The 27,314-nt window shown below is 38.3% G+C and overlaps 1 protein-coding gene across 3 annotated transcripts in view; it reads left to right on the forward strand.

Annotated features, from left to right (window-relative positions):
- The window catches only part of FRMPD4 (FERM and PDZ domain containing 4), a 299,804-nt gene extending 273,065 nt beyond the window's left edge, over positions 1-26,739 (forward strand). For all 3 annotated transcript variants that reach the window (XM_042867630.1, XM_042867631.1, XM_042867632.1), the window contains exons 6-17: positions 3,463-3,567; positions 4,682-4,789; positions 7,985-8,116; positions 11,819-11,938; positions 12,611-12,747; positions 13,832-13,958; positions 16,271-16,360; positions 16,938-17,120; positions 20,537-20,675; positions 21,243-22,301; positions 22,618-23,889; positions 25,109-26,739. In XM_042867630.1, coding sequence (XP_042723564.1) covers positions 3,463-3,567; positions 4,682-4,789; positions 7,985-8,116; positions 11,819-11,938; positions 12,611-12,747; positions 13,832-13,958; positions 16,271-16,360; positions 16,938-17,120; positions 20,537-20,675; positions 21,243-22,301; positions 22,618-23,889; positions 25,109-26,460 — 4,824 coding nt within the window. In that variant the 3' untranslated portion in view covers positions 26,461-26,739. The remainder of the gene's footprint in view (positions 1-3,462; positions 3,568-4,681; positions 4,790-7,984; positions 8,117-11,818; positions 11,939-12,610; positions 12,748-13,831; positions 13,959-16,270; positions 16,361-16,937; positions 17,121-20,536; positions 20,676-21,242; positions 22,302-22,617; positions 23,890-25,108) is intronic.
- The last annotated feature ends 575 nt before the right edge of the window (positions 26,740-27,314 follow it).

Genomic DNA, 27,314 nt, shown 5'->3' on the forward strand with positions numbered 1-27,314 from the left:
TCGTTGAAAGATGGTTTCCCTCACTATGAACAGTATCGTTTCATACAAAAATAACCCATGACAAGGTTGCTGTCAAAAATAGGATTTGATTCTGAAAAGTCCATAACATTAGAAAAATAATGCTTTCCAGAAAGCCTCTTCTTATTGTGGTAATCTCTCATGCTTTGACTCAGTTAATGGGATGCGCATGTATTGCTCTCCCTGGTAAGTTGGGTTGAAAAGGGGAGTCTCAGTCTTCACTGTCATTTTCTCTAAGCAGATCTCTGTGCAGTGACTCATCTCACTTGTTAGCAATTTCTCTAAGCAGTGTTGAAATGATCAGCTGAGTTCTGTGCAAACAAGTAAAGATTATTTAAATTTCTGTTAAATTTGAGCTTTTAACAGAAAGCGCTGCTTAGGTCACACAGTGTGAAATTTGCCTTCGTTGAAGTATTTTGACTCATTGTTAAAATGCCCCCTCATTTTGCAAAAGTCACTCTAATTAAGCTGTTTTTATCTGTGACAATGCGAATACTTTACTTGCACTGATAAATGTTTTGCAGTATTGTAAACACCTCCTGCTTAAGGTCATTAACTGAGGATAATGGCTTCCATTTGGCTAAAAGACGGAGTATCAGAAACAAATGAAAATGGCACTGTGAGAATCATTAATTAATAGCATTCTTTGCCAGCACATTTAAAGGCATTAAAATCTAATAGAATGGCACATCATTCTGTTAATGTTTTGTTCGACAAGAAAGTTTTGATAATCAAAATCAAATTTTTCATAGGTGTTTGCCTCATTTTTTTAGAAATAGTTCCTTTCTCAAAGTGAAAACGTCAAGTGCTAAGTTGATGCATAGATAGAAACAGTGAGACTGTGCAATTAAAAGCAAAAGCTGTGATACTACTCAAATCTCTAAACAACCAATGCCCCTCCAAGCAGTCAGCTCAGCTGGTCGAGTTTTCGCAGTACAAAGCAACCAACTTCCACTCTTACTCAGAGTGTCTGGCAGGGGGCCTGAGTCGCAGCCCCTTTACCACATGCAGGGGGAAGTGTCAGCAGAAGTGAAAAGGGTGGGAAGCTGCACATTTCGTACCTGACCGCGATACGCTTCTCTGGCTGTGCACTAATGCACGTTAAACCCATGACTCAGAGGAGCCCCGGGGAATGCAGATATGATCAAACCTTGCAGTCTTGTTGGGCTCCCCATCAATGGTCAATTTTCAATCCCTATTTTTTCAATAATACAAGGGTTTGTGCCCTCTGCAAGTGAGTTTTGAGATTGTAGATGGAAAGGGTGACAATGCCACGTATGAGATTGCCATATTCGTTCTATGGGAATAACCTTGCCAGAATCTAGAAGAAAGTTTGGCAGTCTGCCTGTAAAGAGAAGCCAGGCTGGTGATTCACCTGTGATAAGAACAAACAGCTGTAAAAAGCCCCTTCCAGCAAGAAGAGCTGGTGAAAGCCATTCCTTTTCCCTTGTCCTCGCGAAGGAGAGCCAGTCAGCCAATTCAGATAGCTGTGCTGTTCCATGACAGCAGGAGCAGACAGGGTGCAGACCATTATTGGATGCCATGTAGAATAGCTTCTATGCACACTGCAGCAAGGGATTACGTGAGGAGAAGGGAAATTAGACAAGACATGTGTATGATTATATTTGCCATGGTATTACTGTAACCTGAGTCTTTCTAGGAATTCATCTCTAGTCTACAAGATGTAAGCATTCTAGCGTTTCTATGTTGTCTCTTCTTGTTGAAGTGTATTGTGTTTTGTCCCGCATCCTGAGACATTGACTCTTTTTAACATTTTTTTTCCTATTACCGTTTCCAATCTTCTGCAATCCTTCTACATTTTAACACTGGTTTTAGAAACTGAGCTTGGTTTGATATTGCGGTTAAACTTTCTGTCATTTACTGGTTAAAAGCATGTGTTGTCATAGTTGTTAAAGAAAAGGTAAGAATGAACTGTAAAAATGAATAAATGTTCATTTTTAATTCCTGGTTCTGTTTTGCACTCCAGCAATTGTCAGGTGGCTGTGATATTTCTGGGAGATATCAGATGACTGTGATTTTTCTTGGGACAGTGAGGCATCTTTCATTCCTTGCTCATCCTGCTTGATGCTGAGCCTGTGGTAAAAGCTACCATATAGTCAACGTGATGATAAATCAGAGGTACTCCGAAATAAGCTAAAGACTTACTCCTGACACTATCTAGAAACAAAGCTTCTCCATCACAATAAATAAATAAACAAAACAAAAACTTTTTCACTTCTTCATCTGTCTCTCAATAGAAATCAGTGAAGACAAGAACAAGGGGCACTGAACTACTCCATCACTCCTGCAGATTATTAGTCAAGTCAAAAATTGAGTGATGGTGAACAAGACCTTCAGTGTTTACGAGAACTGCTGTCACACTGCTCTGATAATAGGAAGCTATTTCAGGATCATCACCACTGATGCCTGCTATAATTTCTCATAAGCAGACCGACATGAGTTAGTACTTTCAGCAACCAAAACTAATAAGGCCACTTCCTATAAGTTTGGAAAAAATTCTGAAAGTCCTAGTTCACATCAAATACACCAAAACCTGGCCTCAGAGAACACAGTGATTTCCAACAAGGACAGAATTGCTTCCATCACCTATTACAGTGGTTATGGAGTTGGGCAATGCCAGAAGGTCTGTATCTGTAATTGACCTAAGAATAAAGAGGAAATCTTTTTTACTGTGAATACCAAAAATTGATCAGATATCCCAGTTGTTAGTCAAACCCCTCTTAGCTGGAGAGGTTTTTTTCCAGGGGCTGAACACTTGGATCCCAGGTGATTCCAGGGTCACAGGTAAAAGTTAATTAGTTCACGGAAGAAAATTTGGAAAGCATCTGATCTTTTAATCAGTGAGGTCCCACAAGATGTTTACAAGGTTTGTGTAGGGGATACTTCCAGGAGAAGCCTGCATGTGCCTCTTCGTGATTCTAATCTCTGCTTCAAAGTGAGCTTATATAATGAGGTGCCACTGTTCTTGCAGAGCTCTCAGACACTTTTTTTTTGCAGAAGTTGTGTTTATAACTGTGTGTAGTGGATGACAGACTTAAGAAAAAAATTCTCATTCCATGTTTGAAGGAAAGATCGTGCACTGCTCACTGAACAGTGTTCATTTGTGCAGACAAGTTTGCTTTACAGTGATCTACAAGGAATTTGTACATACAGCAGGAGCTCCTCACCTTGCTGCAGTCTTACTGCAGGATATGTTTCAGTACATGAAGTACATCAGTGACTGCTTGTATGTGTATGTGCATATGTATTATTTCTGGAAGCATTATAGTTTGACTACGTTTCTATTCTTCAGTGAATGGTGTGCAAAGTGTTGCTGTATATGTGGAGTTCCCAGAGTATGAGAAACAGGGAAAAACTGAAAAATTAATGATAGGTGTTAACTTGAATTTATGTGATCTGTTTTGTCATCATTTTTCCTTCCAGTCTCCTAAATCAGCTTTTATTAGTGCTGCAAAAAAGGCAAGATTGAAGTCCAATCCTGTCAAAGTGCGATTCTCAGAAGAAGTAATAATCAATGGCCAGGTGTCGGTGAGTATTCAACTATTTCAGCTTAGGAAGGACTGAGCATTTCATCCAAAGGTATGCTTCCAGGCTAGAAAGTGAGGGAATTATATGGCAGGAATAGGAACAGGAGTGATAGGCTTACAGAGGGGAGGGCTTTTCTGTTTTTGAAGTTTCAAGGTCTGTTTTTAAAGTCCAGTGGGCCTATAATGTTGTGAAAAACTTGTCCCTTCTTAAAATAAAATTAAAATGTTAGAGAAGGCATTTTGTGATGATAGTACGCATATGTCTTTCTTTATGCTCTTTAATACATAAAGGAAATCATAAACTCAAGGCAAGTAGCAAGTCAGCAAATCAGATTAATGCTACCTTAGGGACCTCTTAGAGATTTGTTTTACCAACCTGAAGTTGTTTCCAGCAAAATGAGCATTGTTTTGAGAGGCACTGAGATCCTCCTCAGGCATGAACTCCTGGCTCATGTTTGTAATGGCATAGAATATTTTTCCATACTGATATCTTTATCCAGCTCTATTCCAAATGTGAATTGATACTAAGTTTTTTCAAAAGCAATTTTTTTAAAAACAAAAAGGCTTTTTTTTCCTTCCTGTTCCTATTTATTTCGATATCCTTTTTATGAATTGTCAGTATTTAGTCGCAATATTATATGTTGCTCTTCTTAAATAAGGACAGAGATGAGCATTTAATACCTTGCTAAAAAGAGAATGTAAGGCATCATTTTTGTAATTGTTACTAATGAATCTGTTCCTGTTTTGCTATACTAAAGATACTAAAGAACTCCCTTTATTCGGAGAAATAGGTATATATTTTTCTGTTCTACCGAAAGTGTTTCAGCATCAGAGGTAGCATTTTTGCTGAGATGCAGTATTTAGGGATGTGAAGTATTCCAAGTCAGACATAAAACGTAAGTGAATGTTTATACTTTTCCAGGAAAGAGACCAGTGAAGTATGGCTGTAACAAGCATGGCTAGACACTTGCAGGGCTTTGTGAATTCTGCTATAAATTTAACTGAACAAACTTATCTTCAGATGCTACCTTTACATCTGATTGATGTTCTTCTAGAACAACATTTTGATTTCCCTTCTTACGTGTTGTAATATGATTCACTAATCTGCTTGACAGGAAACAGTTAAGGACAACTCACTTCTTTTCATGCCAAATGTTCTAAAGGTGTATCTTGAAAATGGACAAACCAAATCTTTCCGTTTTGACTGCAGCACTTCAATAAAGGTAGGCTTGATATGCAGTGCTAAGAATGCTGATTAACTGTTTTGCAAGACCTTCAGCAATTATTTTTTACTTTATATGCTTCAAGAACAAAATCAGTAGTGTCTTCAATTGGGGCTGGATTCACAGCTAAGCAATAATGAGGCTTTGGTCCATTTTTCAGCTGTTTAAAATGTGTTGTATTGTCAATAAACAAAAAGTAGAGTGATTGTTTTAATGTGACTGGAGTCCAATTAAAATTGCATGGACGTGCCACTTTGATACACTGCCAAATACTAGTGTGATTTGTCAGCAAAAGTCAAGATCTTAAAAGATTAAGATGTTAGTTGCTAATTGAATATCATCTGGCTTACAGTCCTGTGAACTTGGAATGGGATACTGTAGGATTATGCTAGTCATAAATTGCTTATCTCAGTTTAATGTCATCTAAACTCTCTGTAACACTTTTCAGATAGAGAAATAAAGTGGTGAAGCCCTGGCATGCAATCCAGGCTGCTGGGGAGTGCCTGACACTCTTGTAGGTTTCTAAACCAGAGCCATTGTTGGTGTTTTTCAGTGCCATGGAGTGGTGTAGTAAGCAGCAAGACTAGCACATACTGTTTTTCTCTCAAGAATTTTGTTTGGGTGAGCTAGTATAACCCAGATCAGCTACCAAATCTAGGTCACTGCACAGTAGCATGCACCTTGTGACACTGAGATGAGAGATGTATGGGTGGAAATAAGCAGCAGAGGCTGAGGAGGTAATTTTCAACTGCCATGCAAGGTTTTGCTACCTTTCAGAGATTGTAATGTTATGCATGTTTGAAGAAAGGCTGGTTTTCTGCTCACTGTGATTATGTAGTATGCTTAATCAATTGGAACAGCGAGGAGAGTGATTTACTGAGTTAAACACAGGGCATTTTACTGCAGTCTTCAGGTGAAAGGGCAAAACAGCTATTTAACTTCCACATAAGAACAGTCTGCAACTTCTGATTGTAGCTCATATATATACCTGAGGCATAAATTGAATCCAGGGAATGGATAAAAACCTCCATTTTACAGCTGTGAGACAAGGAAGTTATTCCATCATTTTGAGAATTTGGTTGGGTGAAAAATTGTAAGTCATGTTTTATGTAGATATTGACTTCTGCATACCCTTCTAAGGCCTATGAACCCACTTTCCTGTGAGCCCACCTTTTAGTATTTTATATTATAAGCATGCAACCAACCAGCCAACCTGTTTCAGGATATTTTGCCTCCAAAGACCAGTCTTTAGCTATCAATCACATGAGTTTTTTGGTGGTTCTGTCATGGCTGTGTCTTGTGCTGTAACATCATATATCTAACTGGAAGATACCCAGTGTGGGTTCCATGACCAAGCTGTACTGATCTTGAAGCCTGCTTTGACCTTAGTCATTCTGATTATTTGTAGGAATAATTATTTTTTAATCTGCTTACAGTTAGCAGCAAACAATACGCTGTAAGCGCCTTATTACCACCATATAATAGCGTACTTTTAATATTATGTCTCTTCATGTTACTGTTACACCTCTTGTATTTAGGCAGTGTTCAAGAGCATAAGTAGATTTAATGTAGAAGCAATAAATTCCACTGTAGTAAAAACAACACAATATTAACCTCTGTTATTTACAGTGGTTGCTTGTTATCCATTAATAGTCTTTTATTCTTTACAGCATACAGAGTTTGCCCCATCCTCCTACATACATTTTTCATCCTTCTACCAATGTGGTGTTGATTTTCAATAAACGCACTATAATTGATCAATTAATCTGCCTAACTTGGGTTATGATTCAGCATGATCTCCTTAGTAAATCCTATCCATCTGGATACTTACGCATGTCTAAAAATCTCTTTGATAGAAATGCTTTAATCTTTTTATGAGCATGATGTGAAACTATTTTATAAGACAGGTTATTATATATTTCTTTTTACTCCTGCATTCATTAAAGCAAAAGGTACCTTACCAGGTGAAATAACACTCTAGGATTGGAGATTCATGATCCTTGAGATCCCTTCCAACCCTGGCCATTCTGTGTATATTTACAAAGCATTCTATGAAAGTAAAGTACAGATCGGTTAAATGTTTTTTGAGATTTGTTTAGGTGTTCTTTCAGAAACAATTGTTCTCAAACTGATTCCCCTTTGATGTAAGCCAATGTGAAAAGAATAATAAAAACTGCTTAGAAATAGGTTTCATACTTGACTTCAGTTGATCCCTGAATTCAAAGCTGCCACTTGGCGCAGATATCGTCACTGAATTTTCCATCAGTGTTTTAAAGTCAAGTATACTCATGAAGCACAACTATCAATAAGTGGATTTCAAAAGAAAAGCAACATGCAGTAAGAACAAAGGAAGGCCATTAGTTTAATTTTTGCCTTGGACTTACAAATTCTTTTTATATTCTTTGGTGGCCTTATCAAAAATAAGGGAGAAAACTGGACTTGTTCATTCTGGAAAAGAAAGGCTCCAGAGATACCTCATTGTGGCCATTCAGTACTTAAAAGGAGCTTATAAACAGGAGAGAGACTGACCTTTTGTATGGCCTGATAGTGATAGGACAAGGGAGAGTGGTTTTAAAAGAAAATAGAGGAGATTTAGGTTAGATGTTAGGAGGAAATCTTTTTCTCAGAAGGCAGTGAGGCGCTGGCACAGCTGCCCAGAGAAGCTGTGGTGCCCCATCCCTGGAGGCGCTCAAGGCCAGGTTGGATGGGGCCTGGGCAGCTGAGCTGGTGGGGAGCAGCCCTGCCCATGGCAGGAGTTGGGGTGGCGTGGGCTTTGATGTCCCTCCCAACCCAAATCATTCTGTCATTCTGTGATAAGAGCTGAGTGACAAGACCCTCTTTCATTTTCTTATGGAGAGGTTCTATGTACAGAGAGACCAAGAGATATGATTTAAGGGCCACACAGGTATGATCTGCATATTAAGCTGCACAGAAAGCTGTAATTTCACTGCAAGTATGTATTTTTTTGCATACTTATCTGATACTACAGATGTTTGAATATAAAGGCATTAGTTTTACGCATGGTGAATGTGGGTGTTGTCTTACGTCTCATGGAGAACATGCATGAAATACAACCATTCTCTCCGGTAATTGCTGGGCTTCCACCCTAAGCTGTATACATGCTGAGCGTGTGAAGAACTTGGACCAAAGCTTTTCATAAACTAAAGCATATTTTATAAATCTTTTGTGAATTAGGATGTCATCTTAACACTGCAAGAAAAACTTTCCATCAAGTGTATTGAACACTTTTCACTGATGCTGGAGCAAAGAGTGGAAGGATCTGGAACAAAACTTCTTTTGCTACATGAACAGGAGACTCTAACTCAGGTTTGTGGGATTATATGTGAAAAATATTAAAGATGCATGTTAATGAGTACATTTAAATATTTAATAACTTTTTAACTATTCAAGTGAGTTAACTGCAAGATTTTTAGTTTGTTATAGTCTGTCAACTAGTGGCAGTATTTACATATGGTTATAAGGATCAAGTTGTCATGGAATAATTATTTTTCTGTTACACAGGCATCTCATGTCATTGCTTCACTGGGCCATTAAAATGTACTAACAAGTTCATAAAAGATCAAACTTAAGGAAAATATTTATCGAGGCCATTCTTCATATCATATGTGTCACAGCTAATGAACATTCTCAGTAGCTGGCAAATCCATTGTAATAGTTCTGAGAACCCCAGTCTGCCAAAATTCCTTTAAAAGCATATTTTGATCTTTGATTCCTGTCTGATTATGCAGATCTGTATCTGGATAATAGGAAACGATACTCCTTCTGATGAAGCTTTTTGTCTTGGTTATGCAGTGATGCACTATGTCATTTCTGTGACTCAGAAAATGCTGTTGTGACTTTTCTTTTTAAATCAGGGAGGCAAATCAGGCTGCTGACAGGCCAGTTCTGGGTAGGCGTAAAGTTGTTTCATGATTCCCAGCAGACAGCCCTGATTTCAGTGGCTATTCCTTTTGGCCAGGCTGTTCAGCCTGAATTTCTCCATGCCATTTCTGTGTGACAGGAGAATGCTTGTATTTTTAACTTTTTCACCTGAATTTTCAAAAAAATGTAAATGGATTTTTTAAAAGAGAACAGTAGGAGGAACAGAAGGAGAACAGTATTTTAGTTTAAATGTCAGAATTCCCTTGATCATGTAACTACGCTCTGTGCAGTGGTATGGAGGAAGTCAGCTCAGCCACTCATGATCTTTCTAGTGTTTCCTAACTTAAAAGCATTTAGCTTTGCCATGTTAGCATTCTTTTTCTGTGGTACGAGCTACTCAATGAATGCACAATGTCCAGGAGTACTCAGGCTCTCATGGCCTAGCTGTCTCTCTTTGAAGTAACTGGTAAAATTCCCATTGAAATCAGAGGGATCAGAATAAACCAACACAGAGAGCTTTTGAAAATCCTGTCCTGAGCTTTTACTTTTACATACAGACTGTGTCTGGATACTTGGGAATGAGGTCAGAGACAATGAGCAATAAACATACATTCTGAACATTGTTAGTGCAATACAGACTGTCCACTGGAGGATTTTAAAAGTATAGTCTTACCAATTAAAGATGCTGATAGTAAAATACCCTAACTTTCAAACTACATTAGTGTAATTAAATAAACTACATAAACTACATTAATTTCTTCTTTGAAGTTCCTGTAAAGTCAGCAATACTCTAATTTGCTATTATAGCACTGCTGCTGACCATGGCTCACAATAGTTTTATTGGACTGTTACTCTTTCATCCAATTATTTATTAGCTCTTTGATGGTGCCCAGTGAATATGTCCAGATTACTGTATCATATTCTTAGCAACAACTGTGCTGACCAACAAAAAAAAAGTCTTTTTGACCTTATTAAGTAATAGGAGACATCTGTTTTAGAATTCTAGGGTAGGTGTCTTAATCCAGAACAACTCAGGAAGACTGAAAAGCCACAGTTTCTTGCAAATTTTGTATTGGATTAAAACAGTTGTTCTCTCAGGCTCTCATTCTGATGGGAAATTTCAACCAGCCACATATCTGCTGGGAAAACAGCACAGAAGAGGTCATTAAATAAGTTAAGATTGGAGGCAGCATAGGCTGCAGCAACCATGTCCTGGTTGAATTCGTGATATTGAGGAACACAGGCCTGACGAAGAGTAAAGCCAGGATCCTGAACTGCAGGAGAGCAAACTTCAGGCAGTTTAAGAAATTGTTGGATGAGATCCCCAGGGAAACTCACCTTATGGGCAAAGGAAAAAAAAACAGAGCTGGCAGCACTTTAAGGATGTCTTTCTAAGAGCACAGGAGCTCTCCATCCCCCAGAATGAGAAGTCAGGCAAATGAGGTAGAGAATCAGCCTGTTTGAGCGAGAACCTTCTGGTCAGGTTGAAGAGAAAAAACGAAAAGTATAAGCAGTGAAAAAGGAGATGGGTGACCTAGGAAGAATATAGGGGTGTTGACCTGATGTGCAGGGATGGGATCAGGAAAGCCAAGGTGAAGATCATACTGAACTTGGTGAGGGCTGTGAAAGACAGCAAGAATTCTTCAGATGCATTGGGCAGAAGAGATGGGCAAAGGAGACTGTACCCACTCTGATAAATGAAAAGGAAGAGAGCCTCCTCAGACATGAAGAAGACTGAGGTACTTAACAAGTTCTTTACATCCATCTTCATGGTCAGTCAGGCTTCTCACACCTCTCATATCCCTGAGCTTCTAAGTGGGGTTCAGGGGAGCGAAATCCCTATCCCTACCAGTATAGGAACAGAGTCCAAAACCATCTCAAGAGGCTGAATATGTACAAGTCTATGGAGTCAGATGACATGCATCCTAGGGTTCTGAAGGAACAGGTGTATATGGTTGCCAGGACACAACCATACTTGAAAAATTGTGGCTGTCATGCAGAGTCCCTGGTGACTAGAAAAAGGGAAGTATTGCTCTCATTTTCAAGAAAGGGAGAAAGGAAGACCTGGGGAACTGCAGGCCTGATGTCTGTGCCTAGGAAGACATGTTAAGGCACATACAAGTTGAGGAGTTGACAGCCAGCATAGCTTCACCAAGGACAGGTAGTATCTCACCAATCTGGTGGACTTCTATGCTGGAATGACTGCATCAGTGGACAAGGGAAGAGCAGCTGATGTCATCTACATGGACTTGTACAAGGCTTTTGATGTGGTCCCACACCTTATCTCGAAATTGGTGACAGATGGATTTGAAAGGTAGACTATAAAGTGAATAAAGAATTAGATGGATGGCTGTAGCCAGAGAGCTGTTGTCAATGGTTCTGTGTCCAGGGGGTTGCTGATCACAAGTGGTGTTCCATGGGAGTCCATCTTGGGACCGGTGCTCTTCAATATCTGTATCAGTGACATAGGTAGCGAGATTGAGCGTATCCTCAACAAGCTGAGTGCAGTTGACAAAATAGAAGGGAGAAACACCATCCAGAGGGATCTGGACACTTTTGAAAACTGATCACATGAGAATATAATAAGGTTTGAGGCACTTGGTTTGAGGCAATCCCAGGTGTAAATACAGACTGGGAAGAGGTCCTTTCCAACCCAAGCCGTTCTGATTCAATCAAGAGAATATGAGAGTAATAGCTACCAGGCTGTACTTTGCCTGCCATTATTGCCAATTGGTCTGAGAAGTAAGATGTGACCTCTCCCCAAAAGCCTTATCACCCTTCTAGTTCACAAGTGTTTTGATCCTGCTCAAGTTCACCTCGCTTTGTATTTTACTTGGGATGGTTACCATTGCCACTGTTTTTTCCACTCTTTTCACTTGGACTTTGAAGAATTCCACTGCTTTGAGAATGAGTTACTTTAGACAGTCATGCCTATGCAAATCTAATTTTTCCATGAGATTATATATATATTATATATATGATATTCTGATGTGCAATACTTAATAAGGAGCCCATAATAAAGCTTGCTGTTGGGCAGAATTATTTTTCTTGTTATCATGTTTCTCTTGAAGGAGAGTCAGTGCCCATGACTACAGACCATCGCACATCAAGAAATGACACAATGTTATGATTATTCTGCTATCCTAGGTGACTCAGAGGCCAAGCTCGCATAAGATGAGATGTCTTTTCAGGATTAGCTTTGTCCCAAAGGATCCCATTGATCTTTTAAGAAGAGATCCAGTTGCTTTTGAATATCTTTATGTACAGGTAAGAGAAAGCATGGACATTGTTAACAAAAAGAATTAAAAAGATGACTGTATTCAGTATATACATATATATATCTTCATATATAAAACTGTGGCTGTGGTAAGCCCTGGGTTATATTTTTGCTGCATAAAGCCGATGCTCTTTGGGAATGTACAAATCTTTATCATCTGCAAAGTTCCCTTCCTTCCTAAGTCCTGCCAAATAGTGAAGCTTTGATGTCTTTCCAGAATATGTTTGGCTTTTGAAAAGAGTGAAGCCAAAATAATTGCTTATACTTACTTCTGGTATTATAATATCAGACAGAAATAGTGTCTGAAAAGAGACTTCCAGTAAAATGGATGAGAAAACTGATGTATGAGCAATGTGGTCCTTCTCCTGGGCATTTCACCAGACAGAGTTCTACTGTCCTGAGCCCAGATAGCCTAGCACCCTCCCGACACTCACGAAAGAAGATTACTCAGTTCCTCAGAGGAAGGATGAATTCACATTCCCCAGAAGTACCTTTATACAGGTGAGCATCTGACATCTCTGAGAGCAGCAGTTCTACTTTCAGCATGGTCTGGTTTCTGAGTTCAGGGTTTCTCTTCACACAGTGTTTATTTTAAGAAAATGGATTATAATTTTATTGCAACATTTTTGAACTTGATGCTCCCTCTACTGGTTCCTTGGCAGAGCTGTAATGATGTCGTTCAGGAAAGATTTGGACCAGAACTGAAATACGACATTGCCCTGAGGTTGGCTGCACTACAAATGTATATTGCAACTGTGACCACCAAGCAAACTCAGAAAATCTCCCTCAAATATATAGAGTAAGTTGAGGATACAGTGTGATCTTTAAAAGTGAAACATTTGGAGAAGTTCATAGGTTCTTTGTTTGGTTCTTTAATATTCCGATGGCAGTGCACCTATTTTAAGTTCATTATTTGTTACTGAAATTTATTCTGGTGTGTTAAGAGCTGTAAGTATGGACAGTACTTTTACCATTTAGTCATGTGTGATAGGCTATAAATGTAAATAAGATTAATTCACACACTTTAAGTGGTCAGATTTAAGTTTATATAGCCTGAATCCAAAGGTTTTAGTAGATTATTCTGGTAGATTCAGTTGATTTCTTGGTTCATAAGACTGTAGGGCCTTAGGTTCCATTTGAAAGATTTCTTAGATACAGAAGAAGCCAATGAGCATTTGTTTTATGTTATCTTCATGACTTTGTAGGTGAGGTTAGGTGTTATGTGTATTGAACTACAAGGAAAGAAGAAAATCCAAAATGCAGATTTGTGTATATCTGCTAGGATCAAAACAAGCAACAACTTTTATTCTGTTGTTATATTATATCCTATTAACGAATCAGCAAAAACTACTTGTAAGTGAAGAGTCAGCCTTCTGTCAAAAGGTGTGCATCAAGTAGAAAAGCAATCTGGGCAAAAGAAGGAGAGCAGGCTGTCAAGTTGGCAAAGTGATAAAAACAATGATTGGCTGATTTGCATGTTCTAAAACTGTAGAAAATAAAATTAAATATGACACTGTTGTTAAGTCTTCTACAACTTTTCTACAACTTTTTCTACAACTTTTCATACAACAATTCCATAATGGTGCTTGCCTATGTAATTAGTTGGGATTTAACAAAGTCTAGATTTTAAACATACAGATTGTAAATTTCTTTTCTGCATGGTATGTTGGAAGAGAGAGAAGTGATATAAAAGAGATAAAATACATTTTATAGCATCTTCATAAGTAACATATAGTTTGAATATAGAAAATAATGAGTTATTGCAAAACTCTGACTAAACTCTCCTGTTTACAGGGGTTCATTCACTTGTCATCACAGTCTCCAGTCTTTAGATAAATAATCATCACAAGAATGTGAAATTAAATATATGCCTTTTATTGCAGAAAAGAATGGGGATTAGAGACTTTTCTTCCATCTGCTGTGCTGCAAAGCATGAAAGAAAAGAACATAAAGAAAGCACTTTCACACCTTGTCAAAGCAAATCAAAACCTAGTTCCTCCGGGTAAAAAGGTATTGCATTTGCATCTTAATGGAAAATATGTTTTTAAAGAACAGAAGGGGTGGCATGCATGGGAAACCTATAGAATTAATCCTTTAGAGAAACACCTAGCTATTATATTTTCAGAGAATATAGACAATTTAGCTTACAGTGCTCAGTACAGCACAGCTAAGAGCAATTAAAAATAATTAATTATACCCCAACTAAACTATCTTCTTACCTGGAGAATGCCAGAAAACTGATTATTAACACTTCAGGTATGATAAAGATATATATATTTATTTAATTCATGTAGGGCTTCCTATTAATGGCAGACTTGTTAGAATGTTATTGTTCTCTCTCTGCTGCTCTGATCTGAAACGCATTAACCTATGGGCCAGTGTAAATGATTTTTTTAGGGTCATTTTCCATTATGCTGTAGATATGTTTAATGTCCAAGGCCTAGCAGTATAGATGATGTTCCTTATAGAACTGACCATCCTTGCTATTGTGAAATGCTTTTCTTAGCACTAAGCTTTCGGTTCAGCTGGAAAGAAGTGTGGAAGACATTGTCTCTGAGATATGCACTCATCATTGTTGCAGGCATAGCTCTGTGTCTGGTTTTAGACACCATAAAGAGGTTTCATTGTGTAAGTCAACTAGTTCTCTTTGTAGTCGACAGAGAGAAATAGGCACTTTAGGGAGCAACTCATCCCATCCTACATTAGGCACTTGAACTAGGTCAGATTACTTGTCTTAGAAATGCCTATTTCTCTCCATTGACAATAAACAGAACCTAACTGTGTGACTAACTGAGACACAAAATGAGCTGTGTCCTGTTCCATGAGATTTGTTTCTGAACAGGAAAAGCCCCAGACTTCGGCTGCTTGAGCTAAGGTTCATTGTGATCAGCAGAAACCCTGCTTGGAGATCTTTGTGTTTGACCTGTAATGCCCAGGGAGAAAAGTTATCTTTTTGAATGGAGCACTGTATGTCTCTAGTACTGCTGAAGTTAAAGCTGAATAATGCCAATTACTTTTCATTTATCATAATAGTGCATGGTTTTATTTTGAGAGCCATCACTGCTGCTGGAATCACAGATGATGGCAGTGGCATTCAGTGCTGATTCTTCATTAGAAAAGAAGTTGCAATAATATTTCCTGCAGGCTTTGTTATTTTTGCTTTATTCTTTTTTTATATGCTCTTTGGAAATACATTGTGTGCTTACCCAGTTTTTTTTTAGCAGGCAGTTTCAGAAACAAAGATCTGAGCTCGTCATCACCTTCTATCTCACCTGTAGGTACTAGGCTAGGACAAACCTCAGGAGTCTTGTTTCCTTTTGCATGAGGGGCAGCTTGTAACTCTTAGGATTCTCCCTTTTTTTACAAGCCTTGTGTATTTCTCCGTCCAACTGAGCACTTACTGAAGGGAAGGGGAACACATTACCCCTTGGCTCTCTGCTTCAGATTCTCTTCCTCATTGGAGTATACAAAAACCTTAGTTTAGGGACTGTTAAAATGCTGTTTGAGATCAAATAAGCTTTTGAACTAGAAATCCAGTGGCTGGTGAGAGAATAGAAAGTGAGATGAGCTCGATAAAGTCCACATGTAAAGATTTACATGAGGGATATGTAAGTTCTGGCTCCAGATTGTTTGGGTGAAATGAACTATTTCTTGGTTCCATTCAGTCTCATAAAATATGTTCCAGCTTGTTCTTTTTAAGTAGGTAGTTTAAGCTAAAAGAAGAAAAAGGAGGTAAATTATGGTATGTACTGCATAATAGGATTGTATGTATTGATATTCTGTATTTGGCTTGCAGATTTATTCCCTACTAAGTATAGTGGAATAATTTTATTTTAAAAAATGGATATTGCAGTAATGAGGTGGAATAATGTGCCATATGCTGCAAGTATCTAACAAGATGTAATACGCATAGCTGACAAAATAAAATTCTTTCATCTCTTTCTTTGTATTGGTACATAAATGTTTAAGAACTGGTGGTGATTATGAATTGAAAGCTGTTGACTGGCCTTGAAATCCCTTGATGAACAGATGTTTAATCTGAGTAGTTTAATGTTTTCCCTTCATTGGAGCAGTGATGATGTTCTTGCAGTGCCCTGATGTAGCCCATAGCCAAGTCCTCAATGCATTTAAACTAAACAACCACAGTTTGAATTTCGAGAAAGAAACTGTTTCTTCATCAGATTCTCAAGCATCTAATGGTTTGGTTTCAGACTCTAAAGAGCTCTTATTTCAGTTCCTTAGAATACATTAATATATTTTGATTTTTGTAAACTGGGTAACTTTTCCACTACTCCATCTTACTCCTGTTTCTCTTTCCTCAGCTGTCTGCTCTGCAAGCCAAGGTGCATTATCTGAAGTTCCTCAGTGATCTCCGGTTATATGGAGGGCGTGTTTTCAAGGCAACACTAGTGGTAATATTTCTCTTGCAATATTTTTTTTTTCTTCTCCTGATGTGTTTTTTTTCCTTCGCTTTGCAAAAACTAGACCACAAAATTTTCTTTAGAAGTTCTATATGTACATTTTAAAAAGTAGTTGTTAAATTGAACAGATCATTTTTATTTTTTCATGTTGAAAATAAAATTGCTGGTGTAGTTTGAATTTTCACTGAGGGCTTGGAAATAGGGTTTGGCCAATAATGCCATCCAATTAACTGAAGAATACTTAAACTATTACTCTGGAAAACAGTTGATAACGGAAACTTTTGATTAATGGCAGGAAATCCCATCCATCCTTCCATCCATCCATCCATCCATTGAACAACCTATCCATCCAAAAACTACAGTACAGTCAATATCCAGGAGCAAATTCCTTTTGATTTTTGTAATTAATTACCAGCATTGTATACTCTTGTATGTTTTATCTTAGAAAAATACGATGATCTTTAATTATGCAAAGGAAGCTTCATGAAAATGAAAGAAGGCAGTGGCTGTGCAGTGCCTGTCATAGTTTTATTTTATTTTATTTTATTTTTTCCTTTTTATGCTAAAGCAGGGAGAAAAGCGTTCAGAAGTGACTTTGTTAGTAGGGCCACGGTATGGCATCAGTCATGTGATAAACACCAAAACAAACCTGGTGGCTCTTCTGGCAGACTTCAGTCACGTGAACAGGATTGAAATGTTTACAGAAGACGAAAGCAGTGTTAGAGTTGAGCTGCATGTCTTAGATGTAAAAGTAAGTATTTTTTGTTGATTTCTGATGATATAATGTCTTTAAATAAAACTTCTGTTGTTTTTCTTTGAATATTTGATTGAATTGTACTAACTGTTCCAAATGTTTTCATGAGCGATACCCTGAAATTGTGTTTTTAGATCTTTTTGTGGTGAGACTGCATGGAGAGCACTCTAGGAATTTGAGAGGTCCACAGTGTACAGGAGAGCTTTGCTCTTACATTCTGTTTCTGATTTTTCTCTTGGCTGGCCCTGGGCAATTTGCTTTGTTGTTGCATTCCTTGATTTCCATGGTGAGAAGAGGTGATGATGAGATTGACTTTGTTTTGAAGTTCTTTGCGCTTCTAGAAGCCTCTTTAGTCATAATAATGTAATTACTATTAGAGGATTGCCAGCTGTATGAGACCATCATCCCATGTAACCCAGTGTTTTATTTACTAAGGACACTGTGCATTACCACATAGTGGTTACCAGTGAAATAACCTGTAAAAAGACAGTTTATTTCCTGTTAGTCCGTATAATTCTAATTAAGTTCTTTGCCATTAATAATGCATTATTTGATGCTATTCTTCTACCTATAGTCATTAAATTTCTCTGTAATCCCACACTTTACATTTGTGGTATTTAGTGGCAATGACTGAAGTTTTGTATGTTGTATGTATGATCTCTTTGTATGTCTCCTGTTAGATTGTGAAGTGAAAGGCTTCACAGACCTTGTAGAGCATTAACCACAATGAGAAGAGATTAAAGGAAGAGTTCTCATTATACTTGAAACTTGAATATACTATTAAAATAAATAGAGCCTATTAAAATAAATAGGACTAAATAGTCCTGTGTAAGCCTTTTTACTTATGGAGATTTACATTTAAAAAAAAAACATACACAAGAGATATTTTACTAAGCTTTTGCTTTGAATGCTTTAGGCTTACTGACCTGAAAGTGTTCCCCTGTATTTAAGTAAATGAAAAAACACTACTGTAAATTAATAGATACACTTTGACAGCAACTTCATGGAAATCTATAGGCTGGGGAACACAGCATCTCTTTCACTGTATTTAGCAATTTGAGCATATCAGGCTTCTTTGCTTGTAATAGTGTGCTAAACCCACAGCCCACAGACCTTTTGAGTGAAAGCCATTATCCCTTCTTCCTGATGGAGAAAGTAATGCAGAAATTAAATTATTATCATATTCTTGCATATAAAATGTGGCACTATATGCCATGGAATTTTATATTAATGTGATATATATATATATATATATTTTTAATATTATAATACTGTTACTATCTAATTGCAAACCGTGGATATTCCCATCTAAATCCCCCTCTCCATGCCTTTCAATGATTCAGTCTTAAACCCAGAGGGATTAGTTTGACGTCAAAATTACAAAGTTAGGAAGCCCTGGATTGAATTTGACCAAAAAAAAAAAAAAAAAAAGTACGGAATGTAACAGTTTCTTATGGAGTAAACATGGGCACACACAGGTAGTTACTCTCAACTGATGTTTTCATACCTTGGCGTACGCTAAGGTGTCAGGTTCATATATCCAGATTTCAGTATGCCAATAAATGTCATTTGCATAATGAATAAGCAGTTGTGTTCTTTTATTTTTGATTCTTTGTAATGTCTTCTCAACCATAAATCACTTGGGAGAAGCAGCCAATAAAAATTTAATTGTCACAAGACCGTTCATCAGATTAACAGCAATGCGTGGCACTGTTTACAGCAATCTGAGGCCTCTTTGGAGATTATCTTCTTTGGAGATTATTATTATTTCTGTCAATAGTTGCAGAAAAATGGAGATCAGTACTCATAGCATTTCAAGTAGTCACCCAAAAGAAAAAAATATTAAGTAGCCTGTTGTAGGTTTGATAATTTGCAATTAATTTCATGGCTGTTTTTTGAATTCTTTTGAAAGAAATGTGTTGAATAGAACCTCATACTGTATCATGGAATACTTTAAAGAAAGCAAAATGCATTGGTTTTTCCATGTTGCTGAAAAAACTGTTCATGTAGCAGTTTAGAGTCTGGTGGTAAGCTGTGAACATAAATTATGTTTTGGCCATTAGCTCTATCGCAATCAATTGCCTTCAGGTTGCAAAAGTCCACATAGCTGTAGGTTACTGCAAACTGTGTGATTGCTGTAATGGTTTGTCTACAGTGTAACTTCTACCTATGTGTCATGGTAAACTTCGAAACTTTTATTTCTTCCATGAGTTCAAGGGGTAGCCACCTCAGAATGAATTTGAGCTTTTTGGCAGCTTTGGGTGTTAAAGTCTGCAGAAACATGAACAAAAGTTTATTTTCTTTACTGTGGCAAAAGGAAAACAAATAAAAGAGAGTATGCTTCACTCAAATTGTGTATGTTTAATGCTCTCTAGCCTGTCAGATGCAGTTTTTCAGAACCATGGCATTTTTTCTGTTAAATCTGACTGTTTTCTTTGAATGCTTTGAGTTTATTTTCTGTGCTGACCTCCCTTCTAAAGGTCTCTCTCTCTTCTCTGTCTCTGTCTGCTTATTTTTTCATCACGTCTTTTTAGTAGTGCCACAAGGCCATAAATATTGAAAGTTTTTAAGATCTCATTTTAATGCTCACTACTGAAGCTGCGTATCAATAGCTTTAGCCTCACTGCTGTATTTTTTCAACTTGAATTTTTCCATTTTACTTCTTTACATGGGCTTAGGACAGCTGATTTTCTGGCAAGCTACAATGATTGCCATACTACTGCAACAGTCCAGCCCCTGATGTACCAGGCTTTTGGTCCTTGCGTTTTCAAAGTAATAGTAAACAGTGCTTAGGTGAGAAAAAATACATCTATACAAGAGAAAAATAGAACAAGAGCCTTAAAGTAATCATTCAGAAAGACAACTGTTAAAATGTCCAATTGGACTTCTACTTTATCCCAGTTCCAGTCTTTTCTAAACCACTGAGTTATAGAGGTACAAAGAGCCCTGGGAGTCCCATCAGGCCCAGCCCCTGCCCAAACAGGACACCCAGAGCAGGGTGCCAGGCCCATGGCCAGATGGCTCTTGGAGGTATCCAAAGAGGAGACTGCACATCCTATGGGCAACCTGTACCTGTGCTCTGTCATCCACACGAAGTGCTGCCTGCTGTTCAGAGGGAGCCTCTTCTGTTCCAGTTTCTGCCTGTCACCTCTTTTCCAGGCACTGGGCACTACTGAAAAGAGCCTGGCTCTATCTTCCTTTCACTCTCCTTTTGAGCATTTATCTATTTTTATAAGTTCCTCCCTTAAAATATTTGGTATTGCTTGACATTAGTAAGGAAAATAAGTTCTCATATATTTTTCAGTGTGGCGTTTGCAGTGTAGTTTCCTTTGATTCTGTGCTGTAGTGTAGTTGGCAAGTAAACAGATTGAGAAGGAACAGCCTTAACCAAGACTTGGTTGTATTCTTCTCAGCCTATTACTCTACTGATGGAGTCATCAGATGCAATGAACCTTGCTTGCCTAACAGCTGGATACTATAGACTGCTGGTTGACTCAAGGCGTTCCATATTCAACATGGCCAACAAGAAAAATGCAGGGAACCGAGAAACAGGTATTTGTAGCACAGTGTGATAATGATGATCACAGATGTAAGCAGAAGTCAGTTTAAGCCGATGCACTCCAGATAAATACAAATGCCAAGTGAGAGGATTGCTGCCTTAGACTTGGCACTACATTGTACTCGTTCAGCTTTATGATGCTCTGATACCCAGCCTTTGATAGTATGAATTTCTTTTGTAAGTGTAGTGAAACAGATGCATGCTCCCTCTGAATGTTATTGTGTTATATAGGTATATCTTTATAAGAATACACACAGTGCTGGGGAAACCAGTTCAGAATTTGATTTTGTGTTACTGCTCCTGGAATAGCATTTGTACCTAGCTGTGGTTTAGTTGTGCTCTAAAGTACAAAAGTAATAGTTAAACTTGAGGTCATTAAATCAACAGCTATTTATCTCAGAGCAAAAATGAGCTTCAGAATGCTTTTGTGAAGTGTTTGGTGGACTGGCTGTCCTGTTCAGAATGTTCATTGCTCAGTATTAACAAGTTATTATTTAGAAAACTGCATAAACTTGCTTTGTGTTTTCACAGTGTGTCTTTTTTTTTCTCCCATGTGGCAGGAATTGAGAATAGAGGAAAGCATAATCTCCTTGCTTCTGAGTGGAACTGTGTACCAAAAACTACCACTTTCCTGGCTGAAGGAGATCAAGAGACTCAAATGTCTTTTGGTGATCCTAAACAGAAAACTATAGATGTTTCTGAAAGTCTGTTATGTCAAAAAGAACACAGACATCTGTACATAGAAAATACGTATAATTCAAGCGGATTTGATCAGCATCTGACGAAGCAAGACCCCGCTGATGCAGAAGAAAGTAGAAATTTTAATCAGCCTTCACTACTGTCACTCTCAGGTTTGGAATCTAGCAAGAAAGCACAGGATTCTCCCAGAGGAGCAAAAGTTTCCTTTATATTTGGAGATCACAACTTGGATGGTATCAATCCCCAGACTCTTGGCTATGAAAGGCTTTTGGATGAAAGTCCAGAAGTACTAGAAAAACAAAGAGCCATTTATATTAATAATGCCAATGACATTAAAGGTCTGGAGTTGTCACCAGATGCTGAAAGCATTCAGTTTGCTACAAATGCTGTTTATGCAACCATAAATGATGGTAAAATATTTGGAGCTGCAGAAGGGATAGAAGAGCCTTTGCTGCATGATATTTGTTATGCAGAAAACACAGATGATGCCGAAGATGAAGATGAAGTAAGCTGTGAAGAAGACATTATGGTAGGAGAAATCAATAGGCCTGCTCTTCTCAGCCTTTCTGGTTCTAGTGATGACATTATTGATTTGACTTCACTTCCACCTCCAGAAGGTGATGATAATGAAGATGATTTCCTATTGCATACCTTAAACATGGCCATTGCTGCTCCTCCACCTGGCTTCAGGGACAGTTCAGATGAGGAAGACTCTCAGAATCAAGCAACGCAGCCTAGAGATGACAAGGAGCAAGCCAGTAATCTAGGCAGTGATGACATTCCAGTGTCGCTTATCGATGCTGTCCCTACTAATACAGAGGGGAAGTGTGAAAAGGGGCTAGATGATGCTGTAGTCTCTACGCTTCAAGCACTAGAAGCTTTGGCTGCTTCAGAGGAACAGCAGACGAATGACAATTCAGGTTCTTTCACCATAGTTACATTTATTCATTGAAAATCATTCCATCTCATCCAGTGCTTCATTTTGTGAGGGTTTTTGATTTTCCTTTTTTTCTTTTTTTTTTTTTTTTTTGGCCATCATTTTCCATACTTCATATTCCATATTATGTAATGGAACTGCTGTTAATGTTATTAAGCTACCTGTCCTGGGAACTGTGCAATAAAGTCAGAGTATTTTTACAAAGAATATTTTTGTCTCTAACGCACGCCTTTGCTTGTCACTTGTGCAGGTGCTTCAGCTGCTGTCATTAATTGACTCTTATTTTTTGTGGCTTGCAGGTGTAGCTATCTTGCGAGCATATAGCCCTGAGTCATCTTCAGATTCTGGCAATGAAACAAATTCCTCTGAAATGACTGAAAGTTCTGAATTAGCCGCAGCGCAGAAACACTCAGAAAACACTGCACGCATGTTTTTGACCACAAGTGAAGGCTACCAACCTCTTGTGGAAGAGCAGACTGAATTCCCCATTGCTAAGATTCAGGCTGGGGGGCCAGGCATGAAATCCTCGCAGCCTTTGGCTGGTCGTCAGGCTGCAGACCTACAATCAAAAGTTGTGCCTTCAAAGCAGATTCTTCATTCAGATAACATGGAAATGGAGCCAGAGACCATGGAAACAAAATCTGTCACTGATTATTTTAGCAAATTGCACATGGGATCCTTGGTATATTCTTGCACTGGTAAAAGGAAAAATAAGATGACAGAGAGCGAAGTAAAAACACCCTCCGATGGGAACGCTACTGTGAAAAAGCAACAGGGAACTAAAAAAGCAGAGACTGATGAAGACCTAAAAGCTAAATTTGGAACTATTTCAACAAGAGACAGTCAACGCCTAAGCACTTTCAATGTAGAGAGAACTGCCTTTCGCCAAAGATGGTATGGTGCCGATGATGGGGCAGCAGATAAGCCAAGCCCAGAGACAGCGAACGGGAAGACTTTTCCAAGAGTTCCTGTCCGTGGTAAAACAGAAACTGACTGTAAGGATGAAGTGGATCCTGAGGTGGATCAGGATGACACCTCAGGGCTTAGCCAAGGTGAAAACTTTTTGTCAGATATGACTCCTGTGTCTTCAGCCAAAGACCTAAACGATGCAGAAGATACCGACTTATCTGCAGATGACCATCCTTCAAAGCTTCCAGAAGCTGAGCAGAGTGTGGCTAGACTTTGTGAATATCACTTGGCTAAGCGCATGTCATCTCTGCAAAGCGAAGGCCATTTCTCGCTCCAAAGCTCTCAGTGCTCTTCGGTGGATGCAGGATGCAGCACAGGCAGTAGCACGTGCGCTACCCCCGTTGAATCTCCCCTTTGTTCCTCTGACGTTAAGCACATTATCTCCGACCCATCAATGAAGGGCATTGCCTATATTCCAGCAGATGAAAGAGCTGCCATTCATCCAAACCATGGAACAACATACAAGGACCTGCATCAGCAGCCTGAAGCTGTGTGTCACAGGATGGCAGTGCCTGTCGTGCATTCAGCAATTAATGCTGAGCCACTGTTCGGCACTTTGAGGGAAGGATGTCATCGGATCCCCAAGATAAAAGAAACTACAGGTACAGCAATAATAAAGCGTTTCTTGTGCTTGTTCTTAAAGCTGCATGTTAAGGTTGAAGATTAGGTGTGATGTTTGCATCCTGTTTACGTGAAACTACATCGACAATCTGTAGCATGTGGTGAGATTAGACTTTACTGTATGTATTTGCCTTATTTATACATGTTGAGATCTTTTTAAAACCTGCTTACAAATACTAATTTTTTTTTTAAATCTCTCATTACAGTTAAGAATAAGGCTCCTACATTTTATATGAGATAGTTATGTAGAGGCCTAGGGGAGAAAGTGTTCTGTGGAAGTCTCTCCAAAACCCAAATTCATTTGAGTTCTAGGATACTTTTTAGACTATAAGATGACTTCACAAGGTGTGTTAATGTAGGAGAGAAAAAACTGTGCTTCAGTTATTATGCTTTTTTGCTATTTTAGCAGATTGTCAGAAGCATGCCAGTATGAGTAAAAAGCTTTAAATGTAAAGGCGAGAAATAGTCAATATGAAGTATGTATTTACTTCAGCATCTGGTAGTAGGTGTTTCTTTTAAGAATAATGTACATATTGAATCATTACCACATTTTGAGGTTCCAATTTCAAACATCTTAATGAACTTATTGTTTTTTTTAAAAATGCAGTTTTTCAGTGATAGCATTGGGAATGCTTTCTGTTGGGTTTCCAACACTGCCCTATTCTTGAGTTGCAGCCCACATGTAGCAGTAGTGTGGGAATGCATGGAAATCTGAAAATGAAGAAACAAGAATGAAAAAAGTGAATTCTCTGCCAAAAAAGCTCTAACACAACAAACCAAAATTACCATGAATGCATTTTTCCATGCTCTCTTGGGCATAGTTAAAAAAGGCCTTTAAACTGAAAATATTCATTTAATTATTTAGTAGAAAGCAACCAGTTCGTATGCTGAGCAGTATGTAAGAAGTTTTATAGATTATTTTCTATTCCCTTTTTTCACTGTGTGCTGTAATAGGATGAACGGTTAACTATTCTTCAGTTAAAATTTCTTGATAGATTTTAGAAGGCATTGTAGTGAAATAAAAAAGACATGAGGAACTAGAAATACCTATTTTTGTGAAATATTTTGAGAAACTGAGACCACTGAAAACACCAGCAATCAATTTACCCTACTATTAAAGATATCTAAAATCTTCATATCTGAATATTATCAGGGTGATGCTTAATTATTCTGTCTGCTCTTCTACTACCCCTAGTGTAGCTTTCACAGAGCCTGAAAAGGGAAGACAAGGAGGCATGCCTGCAGCTTTTCCTAGACAGCCTCTAGCTGACTCCATCATGCTATCATCCATGCTATCAGAATCAAAGGTGCCAAGTCAAAATCAAGACTCTTGTGACATTCCCAAAGTGAATCAGGCTTATGGGGCAACAGTTAGTTTACGGCCATATGACATGATAGGAGGAAGCCTCAGGATGCCGCACAACAGGAAAGTGCTGAGACGCAGCAGCAGCATCATTGGAGGATCTGCAGGCATTGAGATGCTGGTTGAAAGTAAGGCAGCCACAGCCAGCTTGAAAAGCCTGGATATTACCCAAAGAGAAGAATCCAGATCCGAGAGAAAGCTGGAACTCTCTCCAGGCAAAAAGCTGTCAAAAAGTTTCTCCCAGAGCTGTGTTTATGTCAGCACTGATAGGAAGGACAGTAAGAGGTGTTTGGGCACAGGCACCAGTCAGAAGCACTCCAAGCAGTGTCGAGCGTTGCCGTTGTGGAAGCTGGACACCAGCACCTGGAGGTGTCGTGGTCCCTTCAGCTACTGCTTCCTGAGCAGGGGAAATGATGATAATGATGATGAAGATGATGGAGACAGCCATCAGCTCTCGTGTCTCTTCGAACCGGAGATCCCGTGTGAGCTTGCAGAACCAGCCAGTCAGTCTTCTTCTAGTGAAAACAAACAGAAAGACTTGGAGACCCCAAAAGCTGCTGAGTTCCTGCAAGAAGAGGCAGTTAATGAACACGAGAAGAGCAGTGCTGACACCCAAGGTGGCCAAATTGATGTGAATCTCAATGATGTGGCCTTTGATGCACGAATCACACAAATAAATGTGATGAAAGAGAAGACATATGCAATGCCTGATGGATTTATTGCAGCACAAAAGGATGCCAATGAGTTACTCTCACTGGTCCGAGCAAGCATGGGCAAGAGAGAAGATTTACATCCTGAAACATATGACCTTAAACTTTCTAAATATAAACAACTGTTATCTATGGAATCTAGACAGTTGGGAAGTGCCTGCAGGAAAATGGCCATGGCTGATAAAAGCCCTGAGGAAATGCTTTTAGCTATGACTTCCAGCTTTCAAGTACTCTGTTGCTTAACAGAAGCCTGCATGCGTTTAGTTAAAGTCATGAACTCTGAAACTCAGCAGCAGGAAATTATAGCTAAGATAGATGAGGTTGTGATAAACTACATTTGTCTTCTGAAGGCTGCAGAAGCCGTGTCAGGCAAGACCTCCAGTGATCCTAGCATTAAACTCTTGGCTCGACATTCAACTACCATGGCCGCTATTGTAAGCACACTAACACGTTCTCTTAAAATGCTTTTAAACAAATAAAATACAAAAGTCACTTCATAATCTACCTTTGCAAAGCCATACATTAAAAAAAAAAAAAAAAAACACTTTTATTTACTCTATGTGTATGAACTAATGTAACAAATCCAGCTCTCTCTGTATATTTTGTTATTTTATATAAAATAGGTGATTAAAAACAAGATAAAATACTGAACACTGGCAACAGTGCTGACCAGATCTGTCCTTCCGTTTATACAAAAACAAAAGCCAAAAAATCCCCTCTCCCCACGACTAGAAAAACAAACAGAAAAAATCCTGTAGAGGAGCAAATTGACTTTTGGCTATTTTTCATATAGTCAAACCTATGGTTGTATGAAGTGAACTTTTAAAGTCTGTTATGTCAATGAAGTTGTTTTCTGTTTAATCCAAGTTTTCACTTGGAGAATGCTCCATGTTTAGAAATGAAAAATGAAATCATAATGTACATAACACAATATTTAATGTTTTAAAATTATAATTTTTAAGCATTGAAAATAGCAAAGAGACATTTAAAATCCAAGAGACTATTATAAGTTACTAGAGAATATATATATAATAAATGACTCTTTTGTTCATATTGCCTGAATTACCTGATTCTTCTTTTCTAGAAATTCTATATTTAAAAAAAAAAAAAGTATTGAATATACCGACTTTAGAGGGTATGTGATGTATTGAACATTACAGTGTTGCATTTCAGACAGTGAACGTAACTGCGGAAGACAGACTGAGGACATAGGAACCAGAATAGTGGTGGTCTCTGAAATGAGAATTTGATGCCATACTGATCAGATGAGAACGTATAGGGCAGATCTGCCCTGGTAAATGAGAGACACAACCGTCAGGAAATTCCTGTGCTG

The sequence above is a fragment of the Lagopus leucura genome, unplaced genomic scaffold (genome assembly GCF_019238085.1).
Source record: "Lagopus leucura isolate 7727_CA_CO unplaced genomic scaffold, USGS_WTPT01 Super-Scaffold_100001, whole genome shotgun sequence".
Taxonomy (NCBI): Eukaryota; Metazoa; Chordata; class Aves; order Galliformes; family Phasianidae; genus Lagopus; species Lagopus leucura.